Genomic DNA, 14,035 nt, shown 5'->3' on the forward strand with positions numbered 1-14,035 from the left:
TTGGGGACTGCCCAGACTCCTGCCTGTTCTTGCCACCTGCTGCCTCACTTCTCCACCTCCGTGCTCATCATGTTTGGGTCACAGGATGTTCTGTCTAGATTTGTTTTTTACTTGTTATCTTAAAATGAGCTTCTCTGTCTCCAACTTTTCTCTTGTGGCTGAGCTGTCACCCTCTGCAAACCATTGGTTACTGTGTGCTCCCCTGTCTTGCCTGTTCTTGGTGCACTTTCTACAGGCTTCTTCATAGTTCTCTGAAGTCTCCCTTCCCTATTTTAATAGAGAGAGAAAATTTTTATCCTTTATGAACAAACATATACGCAGTATAAGAAACAGAGCTTTGTATGGCCACAGTCCCTTAGCTATTTTAATTAATTAATTAATTAATTAATTAATTTTGCGGTACGCTGGCCTCTCACTGTTGTGGCCTCTCTCGTTGCGGAGCACAGGCTCCAGACGCACAGGCTCAGCGGCCATGGCTCACGGGCCCAGCCGCTCCGCGGCATGTGGTATCTTCCCAGATGGGGCACGAACCCGTGTCCCCTGCATCGGTAGGCGGACTCTCAACCATTGCACCACCAGGGAAGCCCTGTGCACAAGCTTTTAAGTTTCGTTAGGTCCCATTTGTTTATTTTTATTTCCATTTCTCTAGGAGGTGGGTCAAAAAGGATCTTGCTGTGATTTATGTCATAGAGTGTTCTGCCTATGTTTTCCTCTAAGAGTTTGATGGTGTCTGGCCATACATTTAGGTCTTTAATCCATTTTGAGTTTATTTTTGTGTATGGTGTTAGGGAGTGTTCTAATTTCATTCTTTTACATGTAGCTGTCCAGTTTTCCCAGCACCACTTATTGAAGAGGCTGTCTTTTCTCCGTTGTATATTCGTGCCTCCTTTATCAAAGATAAGGTGACCACATGTGCGTGAGTTTATCTCTGGGCTTTCTATCCTGTTCCATTGATCTATATTTCTGTTTTTGTGCCAGTACCATACTGTCTTGATTACTGTAGCTTTGCAGTATAGTCTGAAGTCAGGGAGCCTGATTCCTCCAACTCCGTTTTTCTTTCTCAAGATTGCTTTGGCTATTTGGCGTCTTTTGTGTTTCCATACAGATTGTGAAATTTTTTGTTCTAGTTCTGTGAAAAATGCCATTGGTAGTTTGATAAGGATTGCATTGAATCTGTAGATTGCTTTGGGTAGTATAGTCATTTTCACAATGTTGATTCTTCCAATCCAAGAACACGGTATATCTCTCCATCTAGTTACTTGAGTTTTTTTGGTGCCTAATCCTTTGCGTGTTTCGTCGTTAGAAAAAGTCTTTAGGATTTACAGATTTGAATGAGATCTTATATATAAATTAATGTAGTCATATATGATATAGCTATTTTTATAACAGTTTATTGAGATATAATTCATATACCATACAATTCACCCATTTAAAGTGTATTTCAGTGGCTTTTAGTATATTCATGAGGTTGTATATCCCCATCCAATTCCAGGACATCCTCATCATTCCAAAAACAAACCCATTAGCAGTCATTCCCCATTCTCCCCTCCAGCCTCTGACAACCACTAATTTTTCTTACTCTATAGATTTGCCTATTCTGGACATTTCAGATAAATGGAATCATACAGTATGGGGCTTTTGTGTCTGGCCTTTTTCACATAGCATAATGTTTTGCGTGTTCATCTGTTTTTTAGAATATATCAGTATTTCCTTTTTATGGCTGAATATTCAATTTTATAGCTAGATTACATTTTGTTTATCCATTTATCCGTTGATGGTCATTTGCGTTGTTTCCACCTTTTAGTTGTTATGTATAATGCTATTATGAACATGCTTGTGCAAGATTTGTGTGGACCTATGTTTTCATTTCTAGGAGTGGAATTGCAGGGTTATGTGATACCTGTTTCCTTTTGAGGAACTGTTGTAATGTTTTTCAACGTGGTTGCACCATTTGACATTCCTGCCACGAATACGATGGTTCCAATTTCTCTTTGTCTCCATCAGCACTTGTTATTATTATCTTTTTGATTCTAGCCATTCTGGTATGTGTGAAATGGAGTCCCATTGTGGCTTTGATTTGCATTTCCATAGTAACTAATGATGTAGAGCATCTTTTCATGTACTTATTGGCCATTTGTATGTCTTTTTTGGAGAAATGTTTATTCAGATTTGTTGCCTATTTTTTAACTGTGTGGTTTTTTTTTAATTTAGTTGTAAGAGTTCTTTATATAGTCTGAATACAATTCCTTCAATTCCTTTATCAGATATATGATTTGAAAATATTTTCTCCCATAATTGGGTTGTCCTTTCACTTTGTTGGTGGTGCCTTTGAAGCGCAAAAGTTTTAAAATTTTGATGAAGTTCCTTTGACCTGTTTTTTTCTTTTGTTCCTGTGCTTTTGGTTTCATATCTAAGAAACCATTGCCAAGTTCATAAAGATTTACTCCTATATTTTCTTCTGAGAGTTTTCTAGTTTTATTTCTTACATGTAGATCTTTGATCCATTTGAGTTAAATTTTGTCGTGGGAAAGACATCCAACTTCATTCTTCTGCATGTAGATATCCAGTTGTCCCAGCATCATTTGTTGAAAAGACTGTTCTTTCCCATTGAAGGGTCTTGGCACTCTTGTCAAAAATCGATTGGCCGTAGACATACGGGTTTATTCCTGGACTCTGTTCCAGTCACCCACGTGTGTATCCTTATGCCAATACCTCATTGTCTTCTTTCTATCTTTCTTTCTATCTACCTATCTATCTATTTATGGCTGCGTTGGGTCTTCATTGCTGCACAGCCTTTCTCTAGTTGTGGCAAGCAGGGGCTACCCTTTGTTGCTGTGTGCGGACTTCTCATTGCGGTGGCTTCTCTTGTTGTGGAGCACAGGCTCTAGGCACGTGGGCTTCAGTAGTTGTGGCATGCAGGCTCAGTAGTTGTGGTGCACGGGCTTAGTTGCTCTGTGGCATGTGGGATCTTCCCGGACCAGGGCTTGAACCCGTGTACCCAGCATTGGCAGGCGTATTCTTAACCACTGTGCCACCAGGGAAGACCTGCACTGTCTTATTATAGCTTTGTAATGAATTTGGAAATTAGGTAGCGTGAGTCCTCCAGTGTTCTTTTTTGAGATTGTTTGGCTATTCTGGGTTCCTTGAATTTCCATATGAAGTTTAGGATCATCTTGTCGATTTCTGCAAGGAAGCCAGCTTCTTTTAATAGCGATTGCATTGAAAAATTTTAAAAACTTGTTAGGTTTTTGAATTTGTTTAAATAACTAAAAAACATAATTCTTTAATTTGTTTAGAGGTAAGTTTGGTGTGTAGTGAGCAGTTGGGCTCTAAATCAGTTATTTTTCAAATTGTTAAGCAGTTATTCCACTACTGTCTTCTTTTTGAGCAGCTTATTTCTTTTTTTTTAATTAATTAATTTATTTATTTATGGCTGTGTTGGGTCTTCGTTTCTGTGCGAGGGCTTTCTCTAGTTGTGGCAAGCGGGGGCCACTCTTCATCGCCGTGTGCGGGCCTCTCACTATCGCGGCCTCTCTTGTTGCGGAGCACAGGCTCCAGACGCGCAGGCTCAGTGATTGTGGCTCACGGGCCCAGTTTGAACAGCTTATTTCTTGTTAACTATAACTTTTACATGTAGTTGGCAATTCTTGGGCTCTTCTTTCCATTAAGTTATACTTCTGTGTTCCAGGACTGCTAGGTTAAAATTCTATTTAGTTGTGGGGTATAGTTATTTATTTATTTGTTTGTTTGTTTATTTCTGCTTTGGGTCTTCGTTGCCACGTGTAGGCTTTCTATAGTTGCGGTGAGCCGGGGCTGCTCTTTGTTGCGGTACGCGGGCTTGTCATTGCAGTGGCTTTTCTTGTTGTGGAGCACGGGCTCTAGGCGTGTGGGCTTCCGTAGTTGTGGCTCGCCTGCTCAGTAGTTGCTGCTCACAGGCTCTAGAGCACAGGCTCAGTAGTTGTGGCGCACGGGCTTAGTTGCTCTGTGGCATATGGGATCTTCTCGGACCAGGGATCGAACCCGTGTCCCCTGCATTGGCAGGCAGATTCTTAACCACTGCGCCCCCAGGGAAGTCCGGGATACAGTCTTAAGCTAGTCTGTTCAAACCCTGAGTGCCTTCTGTGTGTCTAGCCTTATATCAAATGTGAGTGGGTGAGCAGGGGAAGGGTTCTGGGATGGGAGACAACGTGGTCACAGGGTTGGACCAGCTTTCTCTGTGGACAGGGCCACAGATGATGTTTAGGCCAGGCAGTGTGATGGGAAGGCCAGCTGGCCATGGCTGGGTGGGGGTGGGGGAGGTGTTGGAGACTTACACAGAACTGAGGGAGAGGGTGAGGGCAGGTAGGTTCTGGGTGCTGGGGTCTGTGGGCACGCAGGACAGGGCAGGGTGGAATTTGAGCGGGGAAGGGACTTGGGAGAGGAGGGCAGTGGCCCGAACTGCATGGCAGAACATCAGATGGTCTGCCCTGTGCTTGGTGGTGTTTCAATGATGTCAACACTTTAGTTCATACATTTAGGAAGGGTGAGCCACTTTGAATCTTACCTCTTTTTTCCTGTGTCCACCAGTATGACACCGTTCCTATTCAGTCCAGCGTGGTATTATGTTCCTGCCCGTCCCCATCAATGGTGAGGACCCAGACTGAGTCCAGCACGGCCCCTGGCGTTCCCAGCTGTGGTAGCAGGCAGGGCCCCACCATGGACAGCACCACGGCCGAATCCCGGCCAAGCGCCAACTCGCTGCAACACGCCACACAGCCGCCACCACAGCCTCGGAAGAAACGGCCAGAAGACTTTAAATTTGGGAAAATTCTTGGTGAAGGCTCTTTTTCAACAGTGAGTACAGACTGCTGCTGTTTGTTGAATGAGGGTGTTTTCCTTGGGAGTACTGGCCTTTTTTGGGACTTGGAGCTGGGGGACTAAGACACTACAGTGGTGTTCTACCCCAGAGGAGGGTCTCAGGCCCTTGGGGATTCCTCTCCTGTTGTGAAGGTGACTTGGGGCTGGCTACCACCAGGCAGATCATGTGGTTTAAATATCTAGCTCATGATTTTGTAGGGGAAAGCTTTAAAAGGCATTTCATGATCTTATTTTTAATTTTCTCAAAAAATGCAGTTAGATTGTATTCTAAGTTACATTTCATATCATTGTGTCCTGTTAGCAAGACCCTGGGAAGCTTTCCTGTTCCTTAGATTAAACATTAGTGTTGGTATCTCTTCGTAGTTTTGGGGAAACATTTAATGACCTTTGTTATTTCTCTGTTATTTTTAAAATATAAAACAGTACACCATTGACATTTGCTAGAGTTGCAGCCCAAGATCTGCTAGCTTCCAGATTTTTGTGTCCTCAGTTTCATGGACAGAATTACTATCACAGCACTGTCAAGTCACACTCAGGGTAATTCTTTTTGTTACCTGAGAGAGTTTTACCTATCTTGTGGTATTTTTCCTCTTAAAGCAAAGATATGAAGGTTCAGAGCTGCCCTTTGCTGAGTTGGAGGCCTCATGTGGCTGTGGCCGGGCCAGAGGCTTGCTGCAGGCTCGGGAAGGCCAGAGCCCCTGTCCCCTGGCCGTGCCTTCAGAAGAGACAGATCCTTGCCGCTGTGGTCTCTGAGCTGGGCCCAGCATGAGCTGCAGCTCCTCAGGCCAGCAGGTCCTGAATAATGAGACTTGCTTGCCTGGCCTTTGGGAAGAAACCTCGTGTGAAATTTGTTTTCCTTTTCTTTTTTTCCATTTATGAAATAATTCAAAATACAAAGAACATGACATACTGGGGCTCACCCATGTTCCCAACATCGTTTTAAGTGTTAACTTTTGCTCCTTTTACATTTTTTATTTAGATTTTTTTATTGGCAGTTTTTAAGTTAATGGAAGAATTGGGCCCTCATGATAAAAACCTTCAACTTTGAGCATAATCCCCAGTAGGTCTGGTACTCACAGGTCCTTGCAGAAAGAAAAAACTATTTTGAAAAGAATCTTGGGTGTTCTTTACAGTTACTTACATGAGTCCAGTAAAAGAAGAAGCGTTCTCTCTCCTTTTCTCAGCTGTACTTCATTGGACATTTATATTGACTGGAAAATGAGGATGTATTTATGAAGTTCCCCTGTGTTCCTGGGTTTCCACCATGGGTAAAAAAGTAGGTGCCATCTGTTCTGGGTGACAGATTCCTGATGTAGAAAAGCCCCAGCTGAGATTCTTGTCATCCCTGGGCCAGGGTGGTGCCCAGGAAAGTGCCGTGAGCCTGGAGCCTCCTTTCTGGTACTGTTTGGAATCCTGCAGCCTTGGGTCTCAAATTGTATGTGCTACCCTCAGTTCCTTCTCACCATTCCTGAAATAGAGACAACCTAAAATGAGGTTTCCAGGGGAGGCAGCTCCCAGGCTGGATCCCCAGGTAGGACCTTCACGTGATGGAGCCTGCGCTGGAGAGGGGGAAGCCTGGTCCACTGCCGCCGGCAACCTGAGGGTGATCCTGATGTCTACTGCCCCTGCAGTTGGCCCGGGCCATGTGGAGGGACATAAGGAAACTGCATAGAACATGCAGAGTTCACACAACAGAAAGATGACATAAATATCTCCTTCAGATAGGATTCCATTAAATATTAGCACTCAGTGTTTTTCTTCCTTTTTCCTACTTACGTAGCTAGTACATGCTGCTGTGAAGAAATTTAGCATTACATCAGTACATAACCTAGAGAATGCCAGCCCTTCCCTAGCCCACTCTCCTTGACTCACCAGCGCCTGAGAACAATCCACACAGGTTCCTTTCTCCACAGAGATCTTTAAGATCTTTCCATTTGAACACATATAATCCGACCTTGTTCTTAAAAACCGCAGGGCTACATACAGTGCTTTTCCAGGGTCACTTCTGATGAACTTGGTGAAGAATTCCCTAACGGAATATAACTTACAACCAGGGGCCTCCAGAGGTCTTCCCGGAGGCTCCGGTATTTCCCGGGAGTCAGCAGGTTTTCATCTGCTCTCTGGTCCTCGGCTCTTCCCTGTAGGTGTCTCAGGAGAGGAATTTGCACCAGCTGGCGGTGGTGGGGACCACCCCAGCTCACTGCCAGACTGGGCTCATCAGGCATTTGGAAGTTGTTACTCAGGTTGTGCCCAGGGTGTGTTCGTGTAGAAAGTTCTTTTCAATGTGTGTGAGGCCCCACTGGTGCTCTGTCCCCGAAGTAGAGTGTAAAACCGGGCTGTGCTGTGGAGAGGGCATGGGGGGCGGGGGGCAGGTGTGTGTGTGACTGCATGCTGGAGGGAGGTGCTCTCTGTCGGCCACGGTTCCTGTGCCCTCAGTAGCAGGGATGGGATTTACAGCATCTGAGAGTGGCATCAAGTGAAATGCAACTATTATTTGTAAAAGCCCAAATTCAGGGTGGCCTTTTGCAATGAACATGTACTGGGGACCTATCCATAGAGTTAGTTTTTGAAGAAATTCCCAGTACCCACCTTGTGGAGATATTATTATATGCTGCTTCTTCCTACTGTTTGTGTGAGGGTTATGCTGGTCATAAGGTGTTCCTGAATATATATTTCACTGCATGAGGGGGGACTATTGGCATCTGATGAGGAACTTTCTGGAAACATTTGAGAGATACATGTGTTTCCTTTAACTATTAGAACACATTAACTTAGTCATTGACACTCAGCTATGTTTGTTAGCACAGGACCAAAAATATTTAAAATGTAATTTCGTGGTGGGGGCGGGGTAGCCTGTGTGGTTGGTTGCAGGGTGACTTGTGAGACTCAGTGCCCTGGTTACATTGGGTGTTTTTTTCTCTTCTTTTTCCCCCTTTTCTTCCCAAACCAGGTTGTCCTGGCCCGAGAACTGGCAACCTCAAGGGAATATGCTAGTAAGTAACTAACTCCAGCGAGCTAGGATGCTCCAGTGTCTAGGATGCAGGAACAGCGCACCTCTGGGTACGCGGCCACCTGGCTGCCCAGCCCCTGGAGGTTTCTGTGCTGATTTCAGGGGACAGGACACTGTTGGTCTTAGAGATCACAAATCTGGTGGGTGCGTTTTGTGAAAAACTTTAATTTTTATCTGTTACTTTATGAGTTGTGTCTTTAGTGTTTTCTTACCATTTCCAATTGTAGTAACTTGCTTCTCTCTTAAGTTAAAATTCTAGAGAAACGTCACATTATCAAAGAGAACAAAGTCCCGTATGTAACCAGAGAGAGAGACGTGATGTCGCGGCTGGATCACCCCTTCTTTGTTAAACTTTACTTCACATTTCAGGATGATGAAAAGCTCTGTATCCTTTGAACAGTCAAAGCCTTCTGATATCACGCCAGTGACCCCTTATCGTTTTGGAACCATGACCCCGTTTTTGTTTTCACAAGTAGCCCCTTCCCTGGAAGGGAAAAGGGTAGCTTATTCTAAATACAGACGAATTCACATCACTTTGCTTTGGGACCCCCTGGGATTGCTGACATTCACTGAAGTAGAACATTACTTCAAGGGAGATCATCACAGTCATTTTTGAGGTTTTTTGTTGGTAAGCTTCATATCTAAAGGATCATTATTTTAATGCTGTTCTTGCTAGACGTTTATTTAAAAGCATGCCCTCATTCCTTTTTAATCAGCATCCTTGGAGTATCTGTCAGGTGTCGAATCCAGTGCTCAAAGCAGGGAAGTGAGAGAGAGGAAGAAGGATCTTGGGCATCCGGGGCTCCCGGGAGGTGGGCACCTTTCTGCCCTCTTTGGCCCTGGGTTGTGGGGTTTGGTTGGAAGGAACATCTTTCTCAGGCTCAGCTGCCAGGTAGAAAGTCTAGGGAGTGACCCACAGGAGCCCAACCCTTTCTTCCCATATCCAGGACTTGTCCTCCCAGAGACAGCCCCTCCCCAGGGCCCTCCAGCCTCCCCCTCTCCCACCCCTATGGATGTCTCTGATCATCCAGTGCCTGGCTCTCCAGGGCTGTGCACACTGCTTCTCCAGCTGCTTCTCCTGCAGGGACGTCACACCCTGCTGATTCTTTGTTTTATTTCACGGCATCTCACGTTCCCTGACTTCTCCTGTAATCCCTGAAGCACTTTTTTCTTTCTTCTTTGCTCAGGGTTCAAGGAGACAGGGCACCGTGGCAGTCAGGGTGGGCCATATCTGTGTCGTCAGCTTGTCTCTGGGCCATTCATCATAGAGCCAGGCCCGCCAGCCCCTCTCCTGCAGTTGTTCTTCCAAACCGGGACTCCCTCAGCCCCCGTTTGCCCAGAGACTCTGTCTTCAATCCCAGCAGCTACTCTTGGCTTCTTCTCGACGAGGGAGGTCGAACTGCCAACTGGAGTTGAGAGTTTGTTCAAGTGTAAACCTCAGTCTGTGCATCTGTTCTTTTCCTCCTGCCCTTAGGTCTCCAGAGCCCCTTCCCCTCACCCCACCACCTGCAAAGCTTGGCTTCCCCATCCCACCTGGGGGTGGGGGCCTGATCTTAACCCCCTTCCCTTCCCCTCTCTCCTCTCTCCACACATATTCTTCTGGGTTAAAACTTTGCTCGATCCTGTTTCCCCTTTAACACCATTTTCTGGCTCCTTCAACTGTCAGCTGAATGTTTCCTTTTGTTTATTGAGAAGTCCTGGTTGAGTTCCAGGTGATGGGAACATGCTGGTACATGAGGTGAAGGCTCTGCCCTCATGGGGCTTGCATTTCTGTGCAGGAGTTAGATATACACAGGTGATTAATGGCTGTGTGATAGACACTGAGGGAACAAGAGTAGTAGGGCCAGGTAGGAGTTGGTCGGTGGAGAGTTGGATCAGCTGTTTTAACTTGGTGGTCTGAGGAGACGACGTCAGCCCGAGGCCTGGGCAGAGCAGGGGCAGGTGTGCGTATGTGTGGGGGGTACAAAAAGGCTGGGCAGGGGTCAGCTCCTTGGGCCTCGGAGTCCCGGCAAGAATTTTGGATTTTCTTCTAAGTGTGGCACAGAGTCCAGGAGGAGGGTCTGGAGCAGGGTAGCCATTTGCTCTCACTCGGGCTGCTGCTGCAGGGAAGGCTCTTGTAAGTCAAGCTGGCTCCTGGGGGTGGGGCCTCAGAGCTGGGGGCACAGTGGTCCTGTAATTGATGCATCCGTTGATCCTTGCTACTTGAGGCCTGAGTGGGCTACTGGGTGGCTGCCTGCAGAGCCTGAGAAGTCAGGTTGGTGTGCAGATTGGTGGGGGGTGGGCTGGGGTGTCGGTGGGCCGGAGGGTGCCCAGCAGGGAAGAGTTCCAATGAGTGGAGAGAACAGAGTCCCAGGGGCAATGGACCAGATGGTTTCTGGTGGAGGGTGCTGGCTGCCCTGCCAGATAGTGCCAAGTGGTCAAGTAGCTGGGCCCTGGCCTGACCTGTGGATTGCTTCCCATGCAAAGTGTTGTTGAGAGTGGCAGTCTGGGGGTGGGGCTGAGGGCTCAATCAAGAGAGAGAGGCAAGGAAAGGCAAACAAAGCAGGTTTTTCCCAGTGGTTTCACCGTAAAGGGGAGCAGTAAAGTGGTCTAGTAGCCAAGAGCATGTGGGGCAGGGAGGGGGGTTCCTTGTTGGTTTGTTTTAGGTCTTTTAAAGTGTTTGCCTCTGCACCTGGCTTCAGCGTCGCCCCATGTCCCCGTCTGCTGTCACTGCTCATGCAGCAGCCATCAGTGACCGATCTGTTCTGTATCTCACCTCTGAGGCCACCTAGACCTCTTGCTTCTTGTGCTCCATGGCACCCACGTGATGGTGCTTCTCTTTGAGCCTGTGGGGCTCTCTGGCTGCCAGAATTCCTGGAGTCCCAGGCCTGGGCTTCCTACGGGGCCTGGGGAGAATAAGTCGTGTTGGTTGGGAGGCTCCGGCAGGTCGCACACACTTGACTTCATCTTCTCCCAAGGTCATGTTCAGTAGGATCAGGCACTCAGAGGCTAGATGAGTGAGCTCACTGTCTGATTTCAGACGGGATTGGCCAGAGTAATGCAGGTGGAGGGGACTCTAGGTCTCTATCCAGTGGTGTCTGTTGCTTTTGACATTTTAAGACAAATTTGAAAGCCTGTGGAGATTGCAGGGGCTCACTTACCTCTGACAGGAGCGAGACCTGGGGACTTCTGCTCCACTGGAAATCCTTTGTAATATACAGTGTGTTGAAAGATAAAGAAAAGGAAGCACTCTGCCTGAATAAAAGCCCCAGTGTGCACACTATCCTCCTTTTAGCTGTAATTTACACATTGGGGAGAGAGGGGAGCAGCTCCTCCAGCGACTACAGGGCTAAGCACACTCTCAGGACAGGTGAGGCAGAGCTGGTGACACCCCTGCAGCAGCCTGAAAACAGGCAGATAGATCCGTGAGGGACCTCCTGGGCACTGTCAGCCTCTTTGCCCTCTGGAGGTTCAGTTTGACCAGACTCAACTCCTGCTCCCCAGAGAGGGCTGAGCTCAGAGAAGCCCTCCCTCCCTCCTTAGGTGCAATGCAGGGCTGGGCACCACAGCCAGCCAGCCAGGGTGCCTTTCCCTCCAGCAGGGATGAAGGCTGAGGGGTTTCAGAGACTGTTGCTCTGCTAACCTGCGTTCTTCCTCCACCTCCCACCTGCCTGTCCTTGTGTGTCGTCTCTTGAAGCTTGGGGACAGGAACAGCACACTAGACCTCAGGAAGCTGGGCTCCAGTCCTGTCCCTCCTTGGCTTTGTGACCTTGAGTCAGTTGCTTAACCTCTCTGGGCTGGGTTCCTCTGCAAAGCGCAGGCATTGGGCTCAGCAGGCTCTCAGGCTCTGCCACAGGCCTGATCTGTGCTCATCGTCCCAGGAATTGACTCGCTCCCTGTGAGAGAGCAGCCTCCCCTCACTGCCCTGGGGCCTTAGCTGTGCTGAGGGAGGTAGAAATGTTCTAGGGTGTGAAATGGACCAATGAGGTCTGAAAGAGTGTTTCTGGGCAATGAGGAACATGTGTGGTCAGAGCGAACACGGGCTTGGAGCCATGATCTACAACATGTCATGTTCAAAACCTGTCGGTCACTTAGCGCCACAGCCGAGCAGAGAACTAGAAGTGTCCCTTACACCGGAAACAGGAACTCAGGGAGTGGTCAGATAAGGGGCAAAACCTGTGAAGCCAGAAGAGGCCCTGTGGCCATGGCCGAGCCTCTCACGTGGGCTGCTGGTTTCTGGGAGACTGTGCTCCTGAGTGGGGAGGCTCTGCGGCTGGTCCAGGTCCAGATCCAGGCGGGGCCCCTGCTTGGGGTTGGGTGGGCCAGAGTCTGCAGGCTGCTGGTGAGGAGGCCACGGATACCAGCCTTCCCCGAGGAGGGATCAAAGCAAGGAGAGGAGGGAAGGGGCCCTGGCCGAGACCCTTTGCATTCCCTAGAAGTAAGGTTGGTTTTGGGCTTCAGCTTCCTGTTAAACGTTGTTCTAATTGGAAGGGCTTGGGAGGCCACATGTGGGGCTCGATCACAGGCAGGTTTGAGCAGCTTCGGTTGGTGGTCTCTTCCCTCCTGGGCCGCAGCTTCAGGCATCTTCTTTGGTGGGAGATGGCAAGTGCCTTGGCAAACAGAAGCCAGATGGGACACCTTGAGCACAGGTCACCCCTTACCCCCTCGGAGCTGATGCTCAGGGCGGGTGAGGACTTGGGTGCCACTCTGCCAGGGAGTGGCAGAGTACCTGTAGATTTCCATCAAGAGGTGTGGATGTTCGGTGCTTCCAGGAGGAAGCAGTTATATGGGATCCATTTATAGTTTCTCCTCTTCGAAAAAGGGAGAACAGAAGTAAAACAAATCACACTGCAGTGGTGTCCGAGGGAAAGATGACTGTTTTCCTCGAGTCTCTCCCCAGTGGGGGCCCAATAAATAGATTGAGTTTATCTATTAATGGCATTTCTCTTACAAAACTTGTCACTTTATACTTGGGAAGGAGCATTCATTTGAGGAATCTTTACGTGAATGGACTGAGCACGGCATATGCGGTTGGTGCAGGTTGGAGGCTGTGTGCTGATGGCGTTGGGGCCACAGGCCCTGACCGCCATCTCTAGCGGCTTCCCTTCACTGAGCCCACAGGTGTCTTCTGGGGATGGGGGGTCCAGAAGGGGCAGTTGGCCTGAGAGGCATGTGCTTTTGTTGTTGGTGAAAAACTCACGCTGGGACCCTGTCCTGGAGCCAGGGATTCCCTGCAGACCCAGCGGTTGCGGTTGGGTCTGGCTGGAAGAGGGGCAGCTGTCTCAGGCCACAGGTACCTTCAGTTTTAATTAATTTAAAAAATTGCTACTGGGCTGTTAAGATCAGTTTAAAAGAAAGATTTTTGCTCTCTTCCTTAACTATCCAATGTTTAGATTTTGGCCTTAGTTATGCCAAAAATGGAGAACTACTTAAATACATTCGGAAAATTGGTTCGTTCGATGAGACATGCACCCGATTTTACACAGCTGAGATGGTGTCTGCCCTAGAGTACTTGCATGGCAAGGGCATCATTCACAGGTACCAAGCCAGGGGGCTACAGGCTTTGCTCCCCAGGCCTGGGGGGTCAGCTCTGGTCTCTTTTATGGAGGGTGGGATGCCTCATTGTGAGAATTAAGAAGAGTTCACATTACTCTGATGTTGAGAGACTGTGGACCTTTAATATCAGATGAAATTGGTCAGATGTCTTTTTTGCCAGACTAACGATTCTCTTAGCCATGTTGACTGGTGCTTTTATTTTGTCAGTTGTAGATTCTGTGTGTACTTATCATTTTCCATGATTTTCCGATAAAGTCAAGTTGAAAGTGTTCATTTAAGCTTTCTTTTTCTTACTGTTTTTTTTTTTTTTTTGGTGGTAAAATACCCATAACGTAAAATTTACCAGTAATTCCCTGGTGGTCCAGTGGTTAGGACTCCGAGCTTCCACTGCAAGGGGCATGGGTTCAATCCCTGGTTGGAACTAAGATCCCGCCAAGCTGCGCGGCGCAGACAAAAAAAAAAAAGAAAAAAGCCTAAAATAGATAAAATTTACCATTTAACCATTTTCTCCCTCCCAGTTTTATTGAGAAATAGTTGACATATGTATATACAAATTTAAGGTGTACATTTATTGCGTAATGATACCACAGAAGGTTTAAAGGCGCTTTATAGGTTAGGCATGATAGATTATAC

The 14,035-nt window shown here is 47.5% G+C and overlaps 1 protein-coding gene across 2 annotated transcripts in view; it reads left to right on the forward strand.

Moving 5' to 3' along the window:
- Positions 1-14,035, forward strand: part of PDPK1 (3-phosphoinositide dependent protein kinase 1) — a 71,374-nt gene that overhangs the window by 22,663 nt on the left and 34,676 nt on the right. For both annotated transcript variants that reach the window (XM_060031561.1, XM_060031562.1), the window contains exons 2-5: positions 4,567-4,833; positions 7,808-7,850; positions 8,115-8,252; positions 13,240-13,384. In XM_060031561.1, coding sequence (XP_059887544.1) covers positions 4,567-4,833; positions 7,808-7,850; positions 8,115-8,252; positions 13,240-13,384 — 593 coding nt within the window. The remainder of the gene's footprint in view (positions 1-4,566; positions 4,834-7,807; positions 7,851-8,114; positions 8,253-13,239; positions 13,385-14,035) is intronic.

Source organism: Delphinus delphis, chromosome 15 (genome assembly GCF_949987515.2).
Source record: "Delphinus delphis chromosome 15, mDelDel1.2, whole genome shotgun sequence".
NCBI lineage: Eukaryota > Metazoa > Chordata > Mammalia > Artiodactyla > Delphinidae > Delphinus > Delphinus delphis.